This window comes from Anser cygnoides, chromosome 1, assembly GCF_040182565.1.
Source record: "Anser cygnoides isolate HZ-2024a breed goose chromosome 1, Taihu_goose_T2T_genome, whole genome shotgun sequence".
Classification (NCBI taxonomy): Eukaryota; Metazoa; Chordata; class Aves; order Anseriformes; family Anatidae; genus Anser; species Anser cygnoides.
Genome location: NC_089873.1, coordinates 151,668,644 through 151,684,327, shown reverse-complemented (window position 1 = coordinate 151,684,327; position 15,684 = coordinate 151,668,644). Strand labels below are relative to the sequence as shown.

General features: G+C 40.0%; 1 protein-coding gene across 2 annotated transcripts; it reads right to left on the bottom strand.

The window, feature by feature from the left end:
• Positions 1 to 4,208: 4,208 nt before the first annotated feature.
• ARGLU1 (arginine and glutamate rich 1) lies at positions 4,209 to 14,800 on the bottom strand. Of its 2 annotated transcripts, none has more exons than XM_013195076.3 (4): positions 14,188 to 14,798; positions 9,884 to 10,109; positions 7,475 to 7,558; positions 4,209 to 6,195 (listed from the first exon to the last, which is right to left on the bottom strand). In XM_013195076.3, the coding sequence occupies exons 1-4, from the start codon at positions 14,541 to 14,543 to the stop codon at positions 6,031 to 6,033; spliced, it is 831 nt and encodes a 276-aa protein (XP_013050530.2). In that variant the 5' UTR covers positions 14,544 to 14,798; the 3' UTR covers positions 4,209 to 6,030. The 2 variants fall into 2 exon arrangements, 1 of the variants encoding a protein (XP_013050530.2); XR_007169720.2 differs by having other exon boundaries at positions 6,103 to 6,195; positions 7,475 to 8,048; positions 14,188 to 14,800.
• Positions 14,801 to 15,684: the final 884 nt, after the last annotated feature.

Sequence of the window (15,684 nt, the reverse complement as noted above, 5' to 3'; positions counted from 1 at the left end):
AGAAAACGATCGCTCTCCCCTTTCTTTTCCCCAAAGCACCGCTGGCAGGGACCGCTCCCCTCGCCCGCAACAGAAGGAAAAAGGGTTTTGAGGCGCGCTCGATGGCCCATAGCTTTTGCACTAATTGCGTCTGGTGGCTCCCTAATGCAATCTACCACTCAAGGAAACAAGGCAAGCAGTTTCCTTTTCGCGCAAAACATCGAATACGTTTTAAGCAAACTGCTTAATTCAATTTAATTTGCGGCGGGGAAGGAATTGCAGATCCGGCGACGCAATTTGGTGGAATAGGATCTGATTCCCAGGCGGGAGACTTAGCACTCATGTGGGAGACAGGGCTTGCGTATCTATGCACATCGAGGGGCATCAAAGGATACCTTCGCCAGCGAGGGAGAGAGAGAAGTACTTAATTATTCAACTTTTAAACAAACGGGTGGTGTGCGGCCAGGCGGGAGCCAAGGCAAACGGGGAGCCCGATAAATGCTTCTAGCAACAGAGAGGTGCAAATCAGCTTTACTTTTTTTTTTTTTTTTTTTTTTTTTGTAACGCTGCTGCTTCTGTTTGTTTTGAAGTGAAAGATTACGGGCGGTGTTTTGTAAAAGCTGTGAGTAAACTGTGACCTCTAACTCGCCGTATCCTTGCTTTAAGTAAACCAGAGGAAATGAAGAGCCCTGGTATTGTCTGAAAATATCCTCCCGTGGCTAAATATATCCCCTGACTCCTATTGTCCAGCGGCTAATCATTTTACGTAAATACAGCTGTTGTAATCTACTCTTCAGCATCCCCACGATGCTCGCTATAAAAACCCGAGTGAATAAAATCACCGCGCAGTAGGGACGCGGAGCAAAAGTTATTCCTGAGCTGACCCCAGCAGCAGCTAAGAAGCCCAGAGAACGAGTCGCTGCTCTCCTCGGGTCCCCCCTTTTGACATAGGGGGTCGGGGGAGCCGTGCCCAGCCGCCGAGCATCTCGCAGGAGCGGGGCGCGGACAAGGAGGGATGGAGAGGCTGCGGGCTGGGGCGGGAGGGAGGGGCGAGATGAAATAATCCGTGGGGAAAAAAAAAAAAAAAAAAAAAGGCAAAACACGAAGTTAGCAGTAGAGCTGCGGCCGCAGAAGCGGTCTTCTGCAGGGGCTGTTTGACGGGGAAGGCGCACGGCGAGGGATTTCGGGATTCGCGGGGAAGGTTTGCTGCTAGACCGAGCGGCGAGGGCCGGGCTGCAGGGGGGAGCAAATCCTGCTGGCGCCGTGGGGAGCGACCCCGAGGTCCCCCTGCGCCCGGCCTGCCCTTGCCGGCAGGAGTGGTCCGCGGACAGGGATGGATGGATGGATGGACGGACGGAGCTGCTGGGTGAGCGTTACCTTCAAGGGGGAAAAAAAATAAATCAGGACTCTGCCACTTGCACTCCGCAAACCTTTATTTCCTCTACTTCCGCCAGCCTTACGGCAAAAAAAGTCGGGTTTATCCCGGAATAATTCGTTTTGGCTTCTTTCCGGCAGCGATGCGGGCACTACTAACAATAACTATTTGCCCTGATCCTAAGAAACCCGCGACAAAAAGACAGTCAATCGGAACGGGAGCGGGACTGGGGCCGCGATCCTCGATTCTTTTTTAAACATCAGTCTAAGCGTCGGGAATGAGAATACGTGGGACAGGGTCTTATAAATGTAAATTTTTAAGAGGGAAACCCCACCTTCATTCGTTGTTACGTGAAAATTCACCAATGTCAAAGTGGTAAAGATATAACTGAAGAGCATTGCCAAATCTAATGACAAATAAAAGCAGGTTATTGACACTTTAAAAAAGTGATTTAAACAGAGTTTTTACTGTCTGTACAAAAGGCCAAGCATGCTAGATACTTGAAGAAGCTCCTAAAATAACATTAACTCTACCGCAAATACAGAAGATACATTGTAATGGTGTTAATGTATATCTAGATGTTTTTTGTCTTCTCCGTGTCTGTTTTATAACCACAATTTTGGTTAACCATAGCTCTTTAGAAAAGGACCTTGGCTGCTCCTAAATATAGCCATAGAATTCAAGCACCCTTGAAATAAAAATCAGAGAAGTTGGTACATCCTAAAAGTGCATTTCAGTCCTTGATGTATTTTTATACTGATTCTCACTAGCATTCAGTGAGAACAAAAATTCTTATTTATTTGCGGTATAGGGTAGGAAACAAGACCAGGGACCACACTTCTGCTATCTTACCAGTCTTTGTATAAAGGTTTATGTTTCTTTGTACATTGCTGACCACTGAGCCAGCATAGCCCTTGGTTCTACGTGTCACAGTCTGTGAAAGGTGATAGCAAAAATAAGCTTGTTTTGTATGGAAATATCAATGAAGACTGAGCCCTCCTCAGCTGGCATTGGAAGAGGTGGATAACCCCGACATGCATGCATTTGGTGGTACTAGCATGAAAATGAAACAGAGATGCATGAAAAAGTCATGGTTCTGCTCCACTTGGACAGGACTTAGTCCAAAACTGTTTGAGCCTGGGCACTTCTACCATTTCCCTTATTGGAAAGGGCCTTCGGCACACAGACTACTTTACAATTCTCCTTCTGAAATAAATCACCTCTGCAGTGCAAACTGAAATGTATTCATCAACTTGAATTTCACCTGAACTTGCACTTGACACCCTACAAGAGCACAGCTAATCATTTTCCTCCCACTTGCCAAAGTACACATCCCAAATACCCTGAAAACGTTTAACACAACATTTCATGCAGTTAAAAGCAAATCACAAACAATTCTAAGAGACCTCTCCATGGTTGGGGTACACTTTTAGAACAGCAGAGAAACACTCAAATATCTTAAGAGGGTGCGTTAATAGCACGGGGAAGGTGGGTTTCTGATCCTCAGGCCAGCAAGGGCAACAGAAAGGTCAAGGTTCACGAGCTAGCACAAAGATTAAGAGAAAAGGAGAGATGATGAAGACATACACTTTTAAAAAAAACAAGATAATAGATGAAGTATTGATACTTTAGTAAGTTAATACTGGAATCTTTTTTCTACATGTAGGTGTGCCACTGCTTGGCAGCTTAAGACATCTCACCAACCAAAATGCTTTGAGCAGCGTCAAGGACACCAGCTCTCCAATACATTTCACAGCAGTCAGCCTTCCACATGTACTTGGAAAAATAACGATAACGGACATAGGAAGTTTAATCTCCAGTGTAACTTTCCATTATGAAATACAGATATGCTAGGATAATGCTGTCTTGTCTTCTACTTTTCCTGCATCTGCCGGATGGCAGCATTGTCTGGTATTAAAATAATTCTCCAGGACATTTATGAACAGGGTTAAGAAAAACTAAGCTCTCCTCTGTTATCAGGTACAGAAACTGACTACTGCTCAAGGCAGGTGGCAACAAAAAAATGCTTACCCATCTCACTGTGGAGAGGGGGAACAAAAAAATGGTACAACAAACCTGCTAGAGTAACCAACAATTGTAAATTTAAAGTTCAAACTGTAAGAAGATAAAACAAATTAAATAAAAACCAAACAACTGACACATTCTAACAGCAGTTTCAGCAAGTTTTCTGGGTAAACTAGTATCTTCATGGAAACTGACACACATGCAAGCTTACACTGTTTAATCATTACCTAAATACATGTCCACATTCTAACATACTTTGCATTAGATGAGTATCAGAGGAAAATGAGAACATCTGAAGTTCTTACCATTAAATGTCAGTTTACCCCCCTTCCAAAGTGAGAGTTATTTCCCTAGAAATCAACAATATCCCAGAGGTCCCAGAGTAATTTAAAAAAAAAGAAAACCCCAGAACAATGCAAATACAAGATACACCCATTCCAGGTCTGTAAAATGCTAACAACTAAAGAGTGTTTTAAGACATTAAAGACAGTGGTTTTTACTGACTATATTTCTGCCCACCTCCCTCCACACCAAAAAAAATGTAGCTGTTTTTACTTTTTTGAGAGACGGGAGAAGGAATCACACATAAGAAGCTGTGGAATTGTGGAAGGGGCTAATTCTGACTGTGGACTTTGTCCACGGAGTAGTCCTAAATGTGTGAACGGAAATAAAATTGTGACTTAAGCTTGGAGAGGTTAAGTATAAAGAACAACTACTATTTGACAGCAAGTTGGTGACGTAGAACATAAAAGCCTAATACCCCAGAGCTGCTTGTATGAGAATGTAACTTCTCACTTTTAGAAGAGGAGAGGAAACAAAAATGCGTAGGTCTGTTTGAGTATTGACTTTTAATAGCTTGTTTCTCTTAAGGGAACAGGGGTTGTTTTCTGTTTTAGAAATACAGGTATCAGTTGAGCTTTAAATACAACCTGCTCCTGCCAACAGGTCATGTACACAATTTATTTGGCTTCAGTTTTTGTTTTTATGCATTAAGCAACCTTCAACCTTCTCTTGTAATACAATATATAGAGACAAATTTAAATACAGTAATAGTGTAGGTATTTTACTCTTTGCATTTTTTTCTTGACATACTGGACAAAGAGATACACATCAATCTGCCCCAAAGCCCAGGTTTCATACAAAGCATATTGAATGTATTGCTGTCAGTGACACACTCAACTTGCTCTCACATTTAATTTGCCAAATCTACAGAAACAGATCCGTAGGGAATATCAGGAATTATTTCCATCTTTGTCCAGCAACATTCCAATGCTCAGGCAACTACTGATACTTGTCATCCTATGTTTACTACAGATGTTGCATACCAACAGGAAAAAAGTTTTAAAACTGGAGAAGACACAGTAATCCAGGTTTTGGTAGAAGAATTGTAAACAAAAAGGGGATTCTATATATAGTTTTCAATCTGTATTTTTCAAAATAAAACCTGTACATACAAGTGGGTAACATTCAACAAGATCTTGTATATGCGTAACAGTTGCTTTCTGGCTAAAACAATACATTTAAACAGAGTCTTACTTTCTGTTTTCCTTTGGGGGAGAAAAATTTAATTTTTTAAATCCTTTAGGATCCATCAGATTTATTATATGGTAATGATCTTCACTTATAACAATATACTATATTATGAGGCAAACTGAAGGGGATTAGATACTGAAGTATTGGTGTGGGTGCAGTAAGCCATACAGCTGTTTAAACACGATACTACAGTTGAAATAAGTCTCTGTCAGAAGAAAAAAAACAACATTCATGAAAACAGCAGCAGCCATTAAAAACATTCACAACTGCAGGGATTTTTTTACTGTGTGTAATTTTGCATTTTAAGTAGGAGAAGCCACAATAGTTTAAAGCAAAATTAAAAAAATACCACTATAGTCTTGAATTTAATAATGTGAATTGTCACTTACAGCTGTTTATAGAAGTGTACTAAAAAAATTTACTTAAACATATGAATTTAAGACTTTCACTTTATTCAGCAAATTGGTTTATTTACACAACGGGGAACGCTGGTTGAACGCTGTCAATGTAATAAAAACAAATCTAACAGAGACAATACTGAACTCTCTCTATGTATTCATAGCAGAAATGACAAACTATTTCCTTACCTGTATCAGGAACATCAAGCGCAACAATGGGACAGTATCATAGGACACTGATTTAACAGTAAGCCACAGAGGTCCAGTAATACCATGGCAATTTACTCATGTATTTACTGACTTAAAAAAAAAAAAAAAAAAAGGGGGAGTCAGCAATACCCAGTATAAAGTTTTGTCAATTATCAGAGTCAAACTCTGATGAGTAGGTCAAGTAAAACCTTATCAGATCATCCACCATTCATAGTGACCTGATCTTTCAGACCACTAATACATAAACAAAACGTATGAGAACAGATTTCCCTCTAAAAGGCAACAATGATCTGATAAGGGTTTAACTTAATGGAAGTTTAAAAAAAATTAAGAATTGCAGAGCACAGCCCCTATTAGAACAAGCTAACTTTCCAGACTTTCAAAAAAAGACAAAAAAAATTGAGAGAAAAAAAAACCACTTCAACATGAAGCTACCATACAAAGTTTTTGTTGTTATTGTTTTTTGTTTCCTTTTTTTTTTTTTTCCTTGTAAGAGTTCAGAGTTGCAATTTAATCCTGGCTCTTTAGCGAGAAGGACAGTTTTGGCCTAGACTTTCCTTTGCCCAAGATAATTTTTTGCTCTTCCTTTTGCTGACGTTGCCTCTCTTGTTCTAGTTTCATCCTCTCCTCATGAATCTTTCTTTGTTCTTCAACAATTTTCAATTGTTCTTCAGCCTACATATGAAAACGGTAGAATTTAGGCCAACATGTTTTGCAGTCATAACAGCAATTTACAAGTCTGTATCCAATATCCAATCCTGCATACTGCAAGCATACTTGAGCTAGATGCCATAGCTGGTTCAATGGAACTATTTATAAAATGGTGACAAAGTGAGTTTAGAAGAAACGCTGAAACTTTTTACATTCATAGCTAACATTATCAAAACCTTGAATGCTTACTTCAATGTTTTTCAGCATTGCTATGCAAACAATGCATTACATTTTAAATACGAAAATCAGTGTATAAATAGAGAAATCTTCCTGACACCTGTCATGTCAGATGAAGTCATAATATAATGAAATAACAGACCTTCAAACAAAGGTCTCCCACCTCCGAGATCTATCTATAAGACCCTCCTAATTCAAAGCGATTTCTATTTGATTTGTAACAAGGTCAGTCTTTACACTGACTTAAGATTCTTACAGCTACTCCAATGGTCTTCTAAAGGTAGGTGGTCTTCTGAATCTTATTTTGTTAATTACACCATTTAACAGATTTCCTTATTATCCTGTTCCCCCCGTATAAGGTTGGGAAAAGGATAAAGCACAAACACCAGTGGAGAGCGTGATCTGAAGGAGACGTAGCTTAAGCAGTTTTAAGAAACATCATACTTACTTGAGAAGGTTATAAACACTTCAGCAATTGAAACTGATAAAATTCAAACAGGATTTAAAAAAAAGCTTAGTTTGGTTTATCGTGAATTGATTAGAATCAGCTAAGTGATACTGAACATTTGCATGAAGAAGCAACCTGCTTAAATAATTTTGGAGATCAACATAAGATGGACTTTCATAACTTAGAAGTTTTAAGCACATGTTGAAATTCTCTTTCAGCACTTCGCATTATCAACCTTATCCTAGTCTCAAATCCAGTTTATACTTGTCCTGCTCAACAAGGTAGAATAAGTTATTTCTGTTCTAGAAGCTGAGTATGTTTGCAAATTCATTTCAACCTTCCCCATAAGATACAGTTAAAAACATATTTTTTTTTAAATAATGAAGGCAGCAATCTTCCTCCAAATTAATAAATGACTAGTAGTATTTCTTCAGACTAATGTTATTACTAAGGGTCTGGTCTCTTATTCTCAAGGAAAACAGAGCACTGCTACCGACATAACCGGCAACAGAGAAGTTAAACTCTAGAAAGCTTTGATTTGCTTATTTTAATTGTGTTGCAAATCAGGCAGAGAGACCTGTATTCCTCTATAAAACTGTTAACTGCGTCTTTACATACCAGTTTAGCCTGTGCTTCTGCAATTTTTCGATTATTCTCTTCTAGTATTCGCTCTAGTTCCTCACGCTTTGCACGCTCTTCTTCCTAAACGGGAGGACAGGGCAAGATGTTAGTAAAGTATAACATTCAACTCCGTATGTCACTAATCTTTCTCAGAATTCTTTCGTGAACTGACTTAAAGTGGCAGCTTTACAGCCACCTATCTTGTCTCACAACAGTACATTGTGCAGCCACTAAAACTGGTCTCATCTCTCATACTAAATTTAAATCATCCCCGCCCAGTCCAAACAGCAACCAACTAAACCCTCCCTAAGCACAGAATCCTGACAGTTTATTACTACAATTTTAATATCACACAAATCAACAAGGACAACTACAAAAACTCGATAGTATTTACCAAATTAAAAAGTAATATATAAAATATAAATAAAGTGAATAGTTTGTCTCACCAATTAAGTATACCTACGTATTCTTTACCTATACTCCTTTAATCAGCATTAAAAGTTGAATATTTACTGTCTTGTCCAGTGTCCTGCAGAGTGTGCTCCTCGGCTGCCATACGCGCCAGCTTCCTCTTTAAAATGATTTGTACTGTTAGCTTGGCAATACCTGCATCAGCAGCTCAACCATTTATAAAGAAACAACATACAAGGAAGGCTGAGCTGAGGAATGCAGATGTTTATGATAGGAAGGAACAAAAATATGTAAATCATTCCTAAGGCAAACAATTAATAAGAAAAATACATTTACTGTTAGTGAAAAATACAAATGGTAATCCATACTTCATGGAGCTATGGGCTTCCTTCATGGGGAGAATGGACTTAACATTCAATATTTTGACAATTTTAAGACAGATGAAACTGTCATTTGCAGTCTGAACTTGGAATTCTGGAATCCAGGAAAGGCAAGATCAGGAAATAACGCCTTGTAATTGTTGTTTTCTTGGTGAATTTTATGGAACTCTTTTATGCAACCCATAAATATGAAGACTGCGTGAAAGATTTTGAGGTGTTTCAGTTCACATAATATATATCCAAATTATTTGAATATTTGGAAGATTTAAAGTTAGCCAGAGGTTTGTGTCTGTGTAAGAAAAAAAAGTTAATATGAACAAAGCAAGCATACGAAGAGAAAACTTCTTACTATGACTAGTAACCAGCTACTAGCTAGCACACTTCACTCCAGGCATGGAAGTTTATTCTGCATTGCAAAGAACTGATGGGGCATCTCCACATCATATTGACTATAGCAAAAATACTTAAAAAAAAAAAAATATTCATCAATCTGATCAAACAAAAACCTGTATATATAAAGCATTTGCTGAATATACACATCTAAATGTCTAAATTCAACTTCAATTCCTTTACAGTCAAGGTTTGAACTTACAAAAAAATGTTATTTAATATCCCTAATATTTGTTGTAACTTTTTTTTTTAATTTTAAAGACTGTGACAGACAGGTCACATTTAAGATGAAGGGTAAATCTTCATTGCTACTATCTCTCCTTTTGTAAGCCAATCAATATATTCATTTAAAATAAACTGTACATGAAGTGCAGAGTAAAAAAGGTGCTTGACACACGACTGTATACTGTAAATTTTCTTCACACAATTTAAAGTTTGTCTTGACATTTCTGGATCCTGGAATGACTGGTGCAGGCAGGCAGGCAAAGCCTTTAGTAGCAAATTACTGTCTCACAGAAAGACATTTTCAGCTTCTGCTCCAGCTGCTGATTAAAAAAAAACACAACCCAAGTCACATGTTCAGCTTGCCTTCAGACATGGGCAACCTGCTCTTTTATAACTTCTAGGGAAAAAAGGAATTGTTAGTAGATATTAAAAATGGAAATAATGATTTGGACATAGATCCTTCGTGAAGACGTGGATGGGCTTATGCTCGAAGTTCCAGAATTAGTCCAATGTATGCTCAAGGAAAATGTTTGTTTTGAATGGAGAGTAAGAAACCTATTCGTTAAAGACAGGTACTGCAGCTCAGTGCTGGACCCTGCTCTTTGCCTGACTGAAGGCAAAAGCCTCTTACAGTCTAGGTAAACAAAATGAAACAAATGAAGGATACATAATTACAGATTTTTAATACCCTTCCCCAAAAAAGAAAGGACCGTTGATAAATCCTGCAGCCATGGCAAAAGTTTCAAACAATTCTGAAATATGTAGGTCAGTTCCATTAAAAATCAAGTATCCTTGTTCAGGTTTTAGGAGAATAACTGTTTAAGTATCAGTGAGCTCCTCTGAATAGGCTAAAAATTAAGTTTCGCAGCAATGCAAGTTTATACGAGAAGGGAATTAGATTTGCAGTATTCCATCTCTTTCTGAACCGAACAGGAGGCACAAACCGACACTGAAAGTTTTGCCATGGACTGTCTCTACTTTCCAAACGACCGAGCGTTACCTCTCTGGCTTTTTGTGCTGCAAGTTCAGCTTGTCGCTGTCGCTCGAGTTCTTCGAGCAACTGTTTTTCCATGATGCGCTTAGCCTCTTCCACCCTGCGGAGAACCTCTCGCTCAATCTCATCCTTCCGTTTCTCCAACTCTTCTTCTACACGTTTAGCCACAAGCTCTTCCACTCTTCGAGCAGTTTCTTCCTCTATAAGTTTCTCTTCAATTTCTTGTTGACGGCTAGAAAATGCAAACATGAAGATTACCTTTTTAATCAATAAAAATGGTTGCCCTCTTTGCAGAGCACCAGCCACACTACTGAATCAACTTCTAATAGTTTTATGCTTTACTCATGTAGATTGGATATTTCAATGTTTTTCCCTACACTGAAGAATGTATTGTAGTGAACATTCAGGCAACCTGTGTTTCAACCACAGGGACCATTAAGACCATACCATATTTAATATTGCTCCTTATCTCTAGACCGTTAAGCTAAAGAATACAGCTTATCATACTACTTCTTGATATGAAAACCCATAGTTTTTAGGGAAAGAACACCACTCCACCAAGTTTGGCCATCCTTCACACTTTAGGAATTTACATGGTTTCAAAGGTAGTCGTAATATATTGCAAAATCTTGTCTTAAAACAAAGATCTCAGTGTCACCAAACTAATCAGAAGTGATACATTTTATAATTTGAATATTTAGTAAGAATTCTAGGTGTTGTTTCTGCAATCTACTTATCCAATACCTCATCAAATTTCAAATATTTCAGCTCTCCTCTAACTTGTCTACTGCAGCAACCTGTTTCCACCATAATTATCCAAAACACAATATACCAACACCAAGCACTAAATAAATCCTTGCAACCTTTACAGTTTTTCATGTTCTGAATTTTGGAAGCATTTTTAAATGTCAGCTTTTCTTTATATATGTTTAGCAACAGCATTATTACTTAGTTTGATCACTGTTTAAGTTTTCATTAAAAAGGATACAGAATGATTAGATCAATTCCCAGGTTTACTACCAAATGAAGAAAGAAAATCTTCCAGGTAGTAATCACCAGTACAGTACGGCAATTAGATATCCGAATATTAACTATGCTCTTTTTACACAAAGTGAATACTGTATAGCTATGTTTCAGATGGCACTATTCATTTAGGATTATTACGGGCTTTGGGGGAGAATGCTGCTCTTTTTTAACCTTGAAACTGAACCATCATTTTAAATATTCCATAAAATACAAAACAATCTTATAAACCTATCTTGTAGCCTGTCAGCACCAGAAAGACATCAATCATTGTTAGTATCCTAATATACTGTCATTTTCATAATTCTTGCATATTTCTATTTTATTTATACTGAGACACACAAAAAGAACTTTACATATTATCATTATGAAGTACAGGTTGCAAATCTACATAGTCAGCTGAAATACCAAGGTGAAAAGCTCAGAAATGGTTTACATATCTTCTTTTCAACCAAACGCATAGTCCCTCTCCCTCACTGAAAGGTTTTGGAAACCCCAACATTCAACCCCAGAAGACAAAATTTATTCTTCCATTTCTCAGCAGATAGCGAACTTTTCCAATGACACACTGGGCCAGTGCTCTCTTTTTCTAAAGTGACGAAGTATCTTGAATTAATTTTTTTGAGGGGAAAGAAGGTCCCTATCAGTATCCAGAAAAATACATCAGGCCCATGTCTTTGCCAAGTCATTAACTTGTGGGCCTTTTTTCGACGGAAGTTGGAGAAGGGGTCAAAAGTTTTTTTTATTTATACACACACACACACATATATATCTGTTAATACCCTTTATATCCAAATAATTCTTTATTTTTTCAGAAAAAAATTTTTCCCTCTTAGGATTATTTATTCAGTCATGAGTACTTTTACAGTTCTGAAATGATACACAAGTCTTTTCTACAGAAATCTGTTTTTCATAAAGCTGTTTATTCAATTATTTTAGCTTTCCTTTAATATTAAGGAAAATGAGAATAAAAGTTAGCTAATTGAATAATGATAGTACAAAGTTATACAAAAAACCTAACACTCACGCCTAAAGTAACTTTTCAAATATCCTCAGCAATCAATGATGCACTCAAATTAAGCACTATGCGTTGCACAGATTTCATTCTTCTCGCCTCCACAAATTCCATGTGTATTCCACTAAATCGAGCAAATATATCTTTTCACAAGCACAGGCAATGACAGTTTTATAAATATAACTGTTCAATATACAGGACTACATTTATTGGAGCACTGGAAACAAAACGAAGTGAAACAGATTAAGATCAAAATCTATTCTCAAAATTCATTTATAAGACTACCTTATGCTTATGGATAACGACAATATACTTCTAACCATTTACTGGGTGTCTCAAGAAAATCAAGTTACAAAAAAAGATATGAACCTCAGCGATTTGGTAGTGAATATCAACTACTCTTTTTTTATCACTTATAGTACATTATATACAGATTTAAGTTTATCACCCTGACTTACTGAGCAATAATCCCAGGGAAACAGAGAAGCCATTAATGTAAAAATATTTTAGTATGCTCCATTTAATTCCTAAAGACTAATTTTAGAAAATCTGCAAAAAAAGTAAAAGCTTAGCATTTAGCAGATTTATGAGGAAAAAAAAAATGCTTATTTACCATCTTTATGAAAACTTTGCTATGGAAAACTATAATTACAGGTAAAATCGGGAGTTAGGCTGTGTGTTAAGATTTGAACAGACACTAGAAGAAAGTCACTTTCAATACACAAATTGTCTGCTAGTTAATTCAGTCAGCAAGGAATTACTTATTTTCTTTCCTAACTTGAGTATATGTAACACAATTTATAAATGAATTCAGATATCACACTTGTATGCTGTATTAAGATTTATTGTTTGATATTGTTTTTGAAATTTGAAGTGCATTTTGGAAACATCAAAATTCTATGTCTAATCTTTTCCAATGCTGCTTCTCACTCAATAGTTTACTATTCTGTTGCCAATATCAACCAAATATTTGTTCTGCAGAGACTTCATGAGTACAATTTCAAAGTTTTCTGACTTGCATAGAAAACATAGCAGAAAATAGACTTGAAATGTATGTTGCTACATGAAACTTATTGAATGAACAGGCTACTTTCAATTGAAGCACTCAACTGAAGCAAAACAGATCAAATATTTTAAACGTATTGTTAAGCACATTCCGAAGGTGTGTGGATTTTTTTTTTTTGTTTAGGTACTGAAAAAACTGTAAACTGCAAAATTTGGGTTAATGATTCAAAAAACATGTAATGATTTGGGGGGAATTTGTATTGCTACGTTAAGTTTTTATGACATCACTCTCAAATTCTGAAGTTAGCAAAGGAAATTATCGACAAAAAAAAGTGACAATTCAGGGTGATCATACCTTCTGAACTACAAATAGTATTTCTTTAGAATAGCACAGCTGAAATAAAATTCAAAGGTCCACCAAAGAATTAACAGAACTAGTTGGCTTCACATGTACAAGTGCTATCTCTAGACTTGGTGCTCTGAGGAGCGAGGGCTGCATCAAAAAAGCATCACTTTAGCACAACTCTTACATCCATTGTTACCTCTGCTGAAGGTCTCTTTCTTAACTTAAGGACATTGCTAGACATTTTAATGTACACCAACATTCGCTTTAAAACGTACACCCAACATTAAACACGATTTACTTATCTTTATGGACTTTAGGAATTTATTACATTCTCCACAATGCAAACTGAAAAAGGAAAAGCTTTATATGAAGCAAGTCTCTGGATCTCACTGTCCCATTTGAAGACAAATGAAAAAAGTAAAGTAAAATGCAAGGTTACAACAATGGTTGCTTAGCACTTCTTGAAACCCTAAGACGGGCAACTCTTAAATGCCTTCGCTGGACGCATAATAAGCACCACGCACAGAAGGGGAGGGGCAGAAAGTGTGGCAGTGCAGCACAAAGCCTGCGGGGAGCGGAGGCCTCAGAGACAGAAAGAAGTTTAAGAGCAACGCAGCAGAGCGACAGATAGGAAGTGAGCAGCACGTCTGGGTGACAGGGAAGCGACGTGCAGCAGGCTCTCGCTCTGAGTGGGCGGCTTTAGCACACTTGATAGAACAAGCCTTTAGGAAAGGGGAGGATGGCGGGAAAACAGGCAGAAGTTAGGCCTCAGAGAGGGCCTAAGCGCCTTTTCCCCATAAGCAAAGGACTCCAGCCTGGGGGAGGAAGGCGAGGAGAGAAAGGCACTACGGCAAAGCGCACCTCCTTCCTTCCCTCCCCCTTACCCCCCCAGGATGCCCCCAGCCCAGGCCCAGCACTCACATTTTCCGCTGCCGCTCGAACTCGGCTTTTTTCTCCTCCTCCTCCCGCTTCTGCTTCTCGTCCAGGCTGCTGCGCTTGCTCACCGTGCGCCCGAAGATGTCGATGCGGTCCGGCGGGGACGAGGCGCGCTCGCGTTCGCGCTCCCGGTCGCGGCGGGAGGAGGGGGCCGTGTTGGAGCGGGACCGGGACCGCGACTCCCGGCGCCGGTTGCGTTTGCTCTCCCGGGACTTGGAGCGCTTCCGCGCCCGCTCCTTCTCCCGCGAGCGGGACCGCGAGCGGCTCCGGTTCTTCTTGTTGTGCTTGGAGCTCTTGGTGTGCTTGGAGCGGGACGAGCTGCGGCTGCGGGACCGGCCCATCCCGGCCGAGGAGAGGAAAGGCCGCGCCGGCGGCCGCCCGACTACCCCCGCCCCCTTCGCTAGCAGCGCCCGTGGAAGGCACGGGGAGGCTCCGGGCGCATCAGCGCCGGCCGGGCGCCTCGTCCCCTCTCTGTCCCCTCGCTCTGCGCGGCGAGGACGAGGAGCGGGCCCCGAGAGCGGCAGCAAGTCCGGCCGCAGACAAGATGGCGGCCCTTAGCAGAGCGGTGACTCTCCTCCCGCCCCACAATGCACCGCGCCGCGCTCGAGCCGTTTTCTCCCCCTCCCCGCCACCCCCGCCTCTGGCGGTTTTCCGGAGGTGCACGAAGCCACTCGGCAGCGTTCGGTAGCCAATGAGAGGCGGCGCTGCGGGAGGAAAGCCCGGCAGGCAGCGTTTCGTTCTGTGTATGCGCGGGGCTGGCGACCGTTGCGCAGTCACCGACGCCAGTTTCGGGGGCGTTGTGTGGCGGTTGTGCGGGGCTGGCGCTCTGTGGGATGGTGTGTTTGTGGGGAGGGGGATGAGGTGGGTTGTCGGCGTTGGGAAAGGTCTCCCGGTCCCAGGTGTTGTCCTGGGTACCGACCACAAGCGGGAAGCGTGGCAGAGCCGCCCTCAGGTGTTCCCCCCCCACCACGGGGGGCTGGGAGCTGCCTCAGCAACCACCGCGTCCTGTGGCGAGGTGCTACGCAGCTGAGGAGTTACTGCGCTTGTGTTACCCAAAACTTTTATAGGCCGTGATTATTTTTTCAATTAATTTACATTATGTCAACGTAGGAGGTATTGTCTCCCTGCAGATTATGCAAGTTAAAAAAAAAAAAACAAAACAACAAAACACTTCACTGCCCCCAAGTAAAATACTGAAAATTATTTTTGTCAGTTCTCTGGTGAACTCTGTAGTTACTGGGAGTGGTTTTACTGCAGCTAATCTCGAGCTTAGCACCAGTGGATGTCTGCCTTGATACCTGTTTGGGAGTAACTTTACATGTATGTATTGCTGTCCTTTGTTAACTGTAGGTACATTGACAAAAGCCAGTTCAAGTCAGGTGGAGACTATGAACTGGTGGTACAGTGAGCATCTGTGTATGAGCTTTTTTAACCCTGTTCTGCCACGTAGTCATTAAAGTTTTCTCTCAGAACTTGTGTCTG

What these genes read in the sequence shown, in the direction of transcription:
- ARGLU1 (XM_013195076.3), bottom strand. Translation starts at nt 14,543, where the DNA reads ATGGGCCGGTCCCGCAGCCGCAGCTCGTCCCGCTCCAAGCACACCAAG. An exon ending in CAGCACAAAAAGCCAGAGAG is followed by an intron (nt 7,559 to 9,883) that starts GTAACGCTCGGT and finishes CCTCCCGTTTAG; the next exon opens with GAAGAAGAGCGTGCAAAGCG. An exon ending in CAGAAGCACAGGCTAAACTG is followed by an intron (nt 6,196 to 7,474) that starts GTATGTAAAGAC and finishes TTTCATATGTAG; the next exon opens with GCTGAAGAACAATTGAAAAT.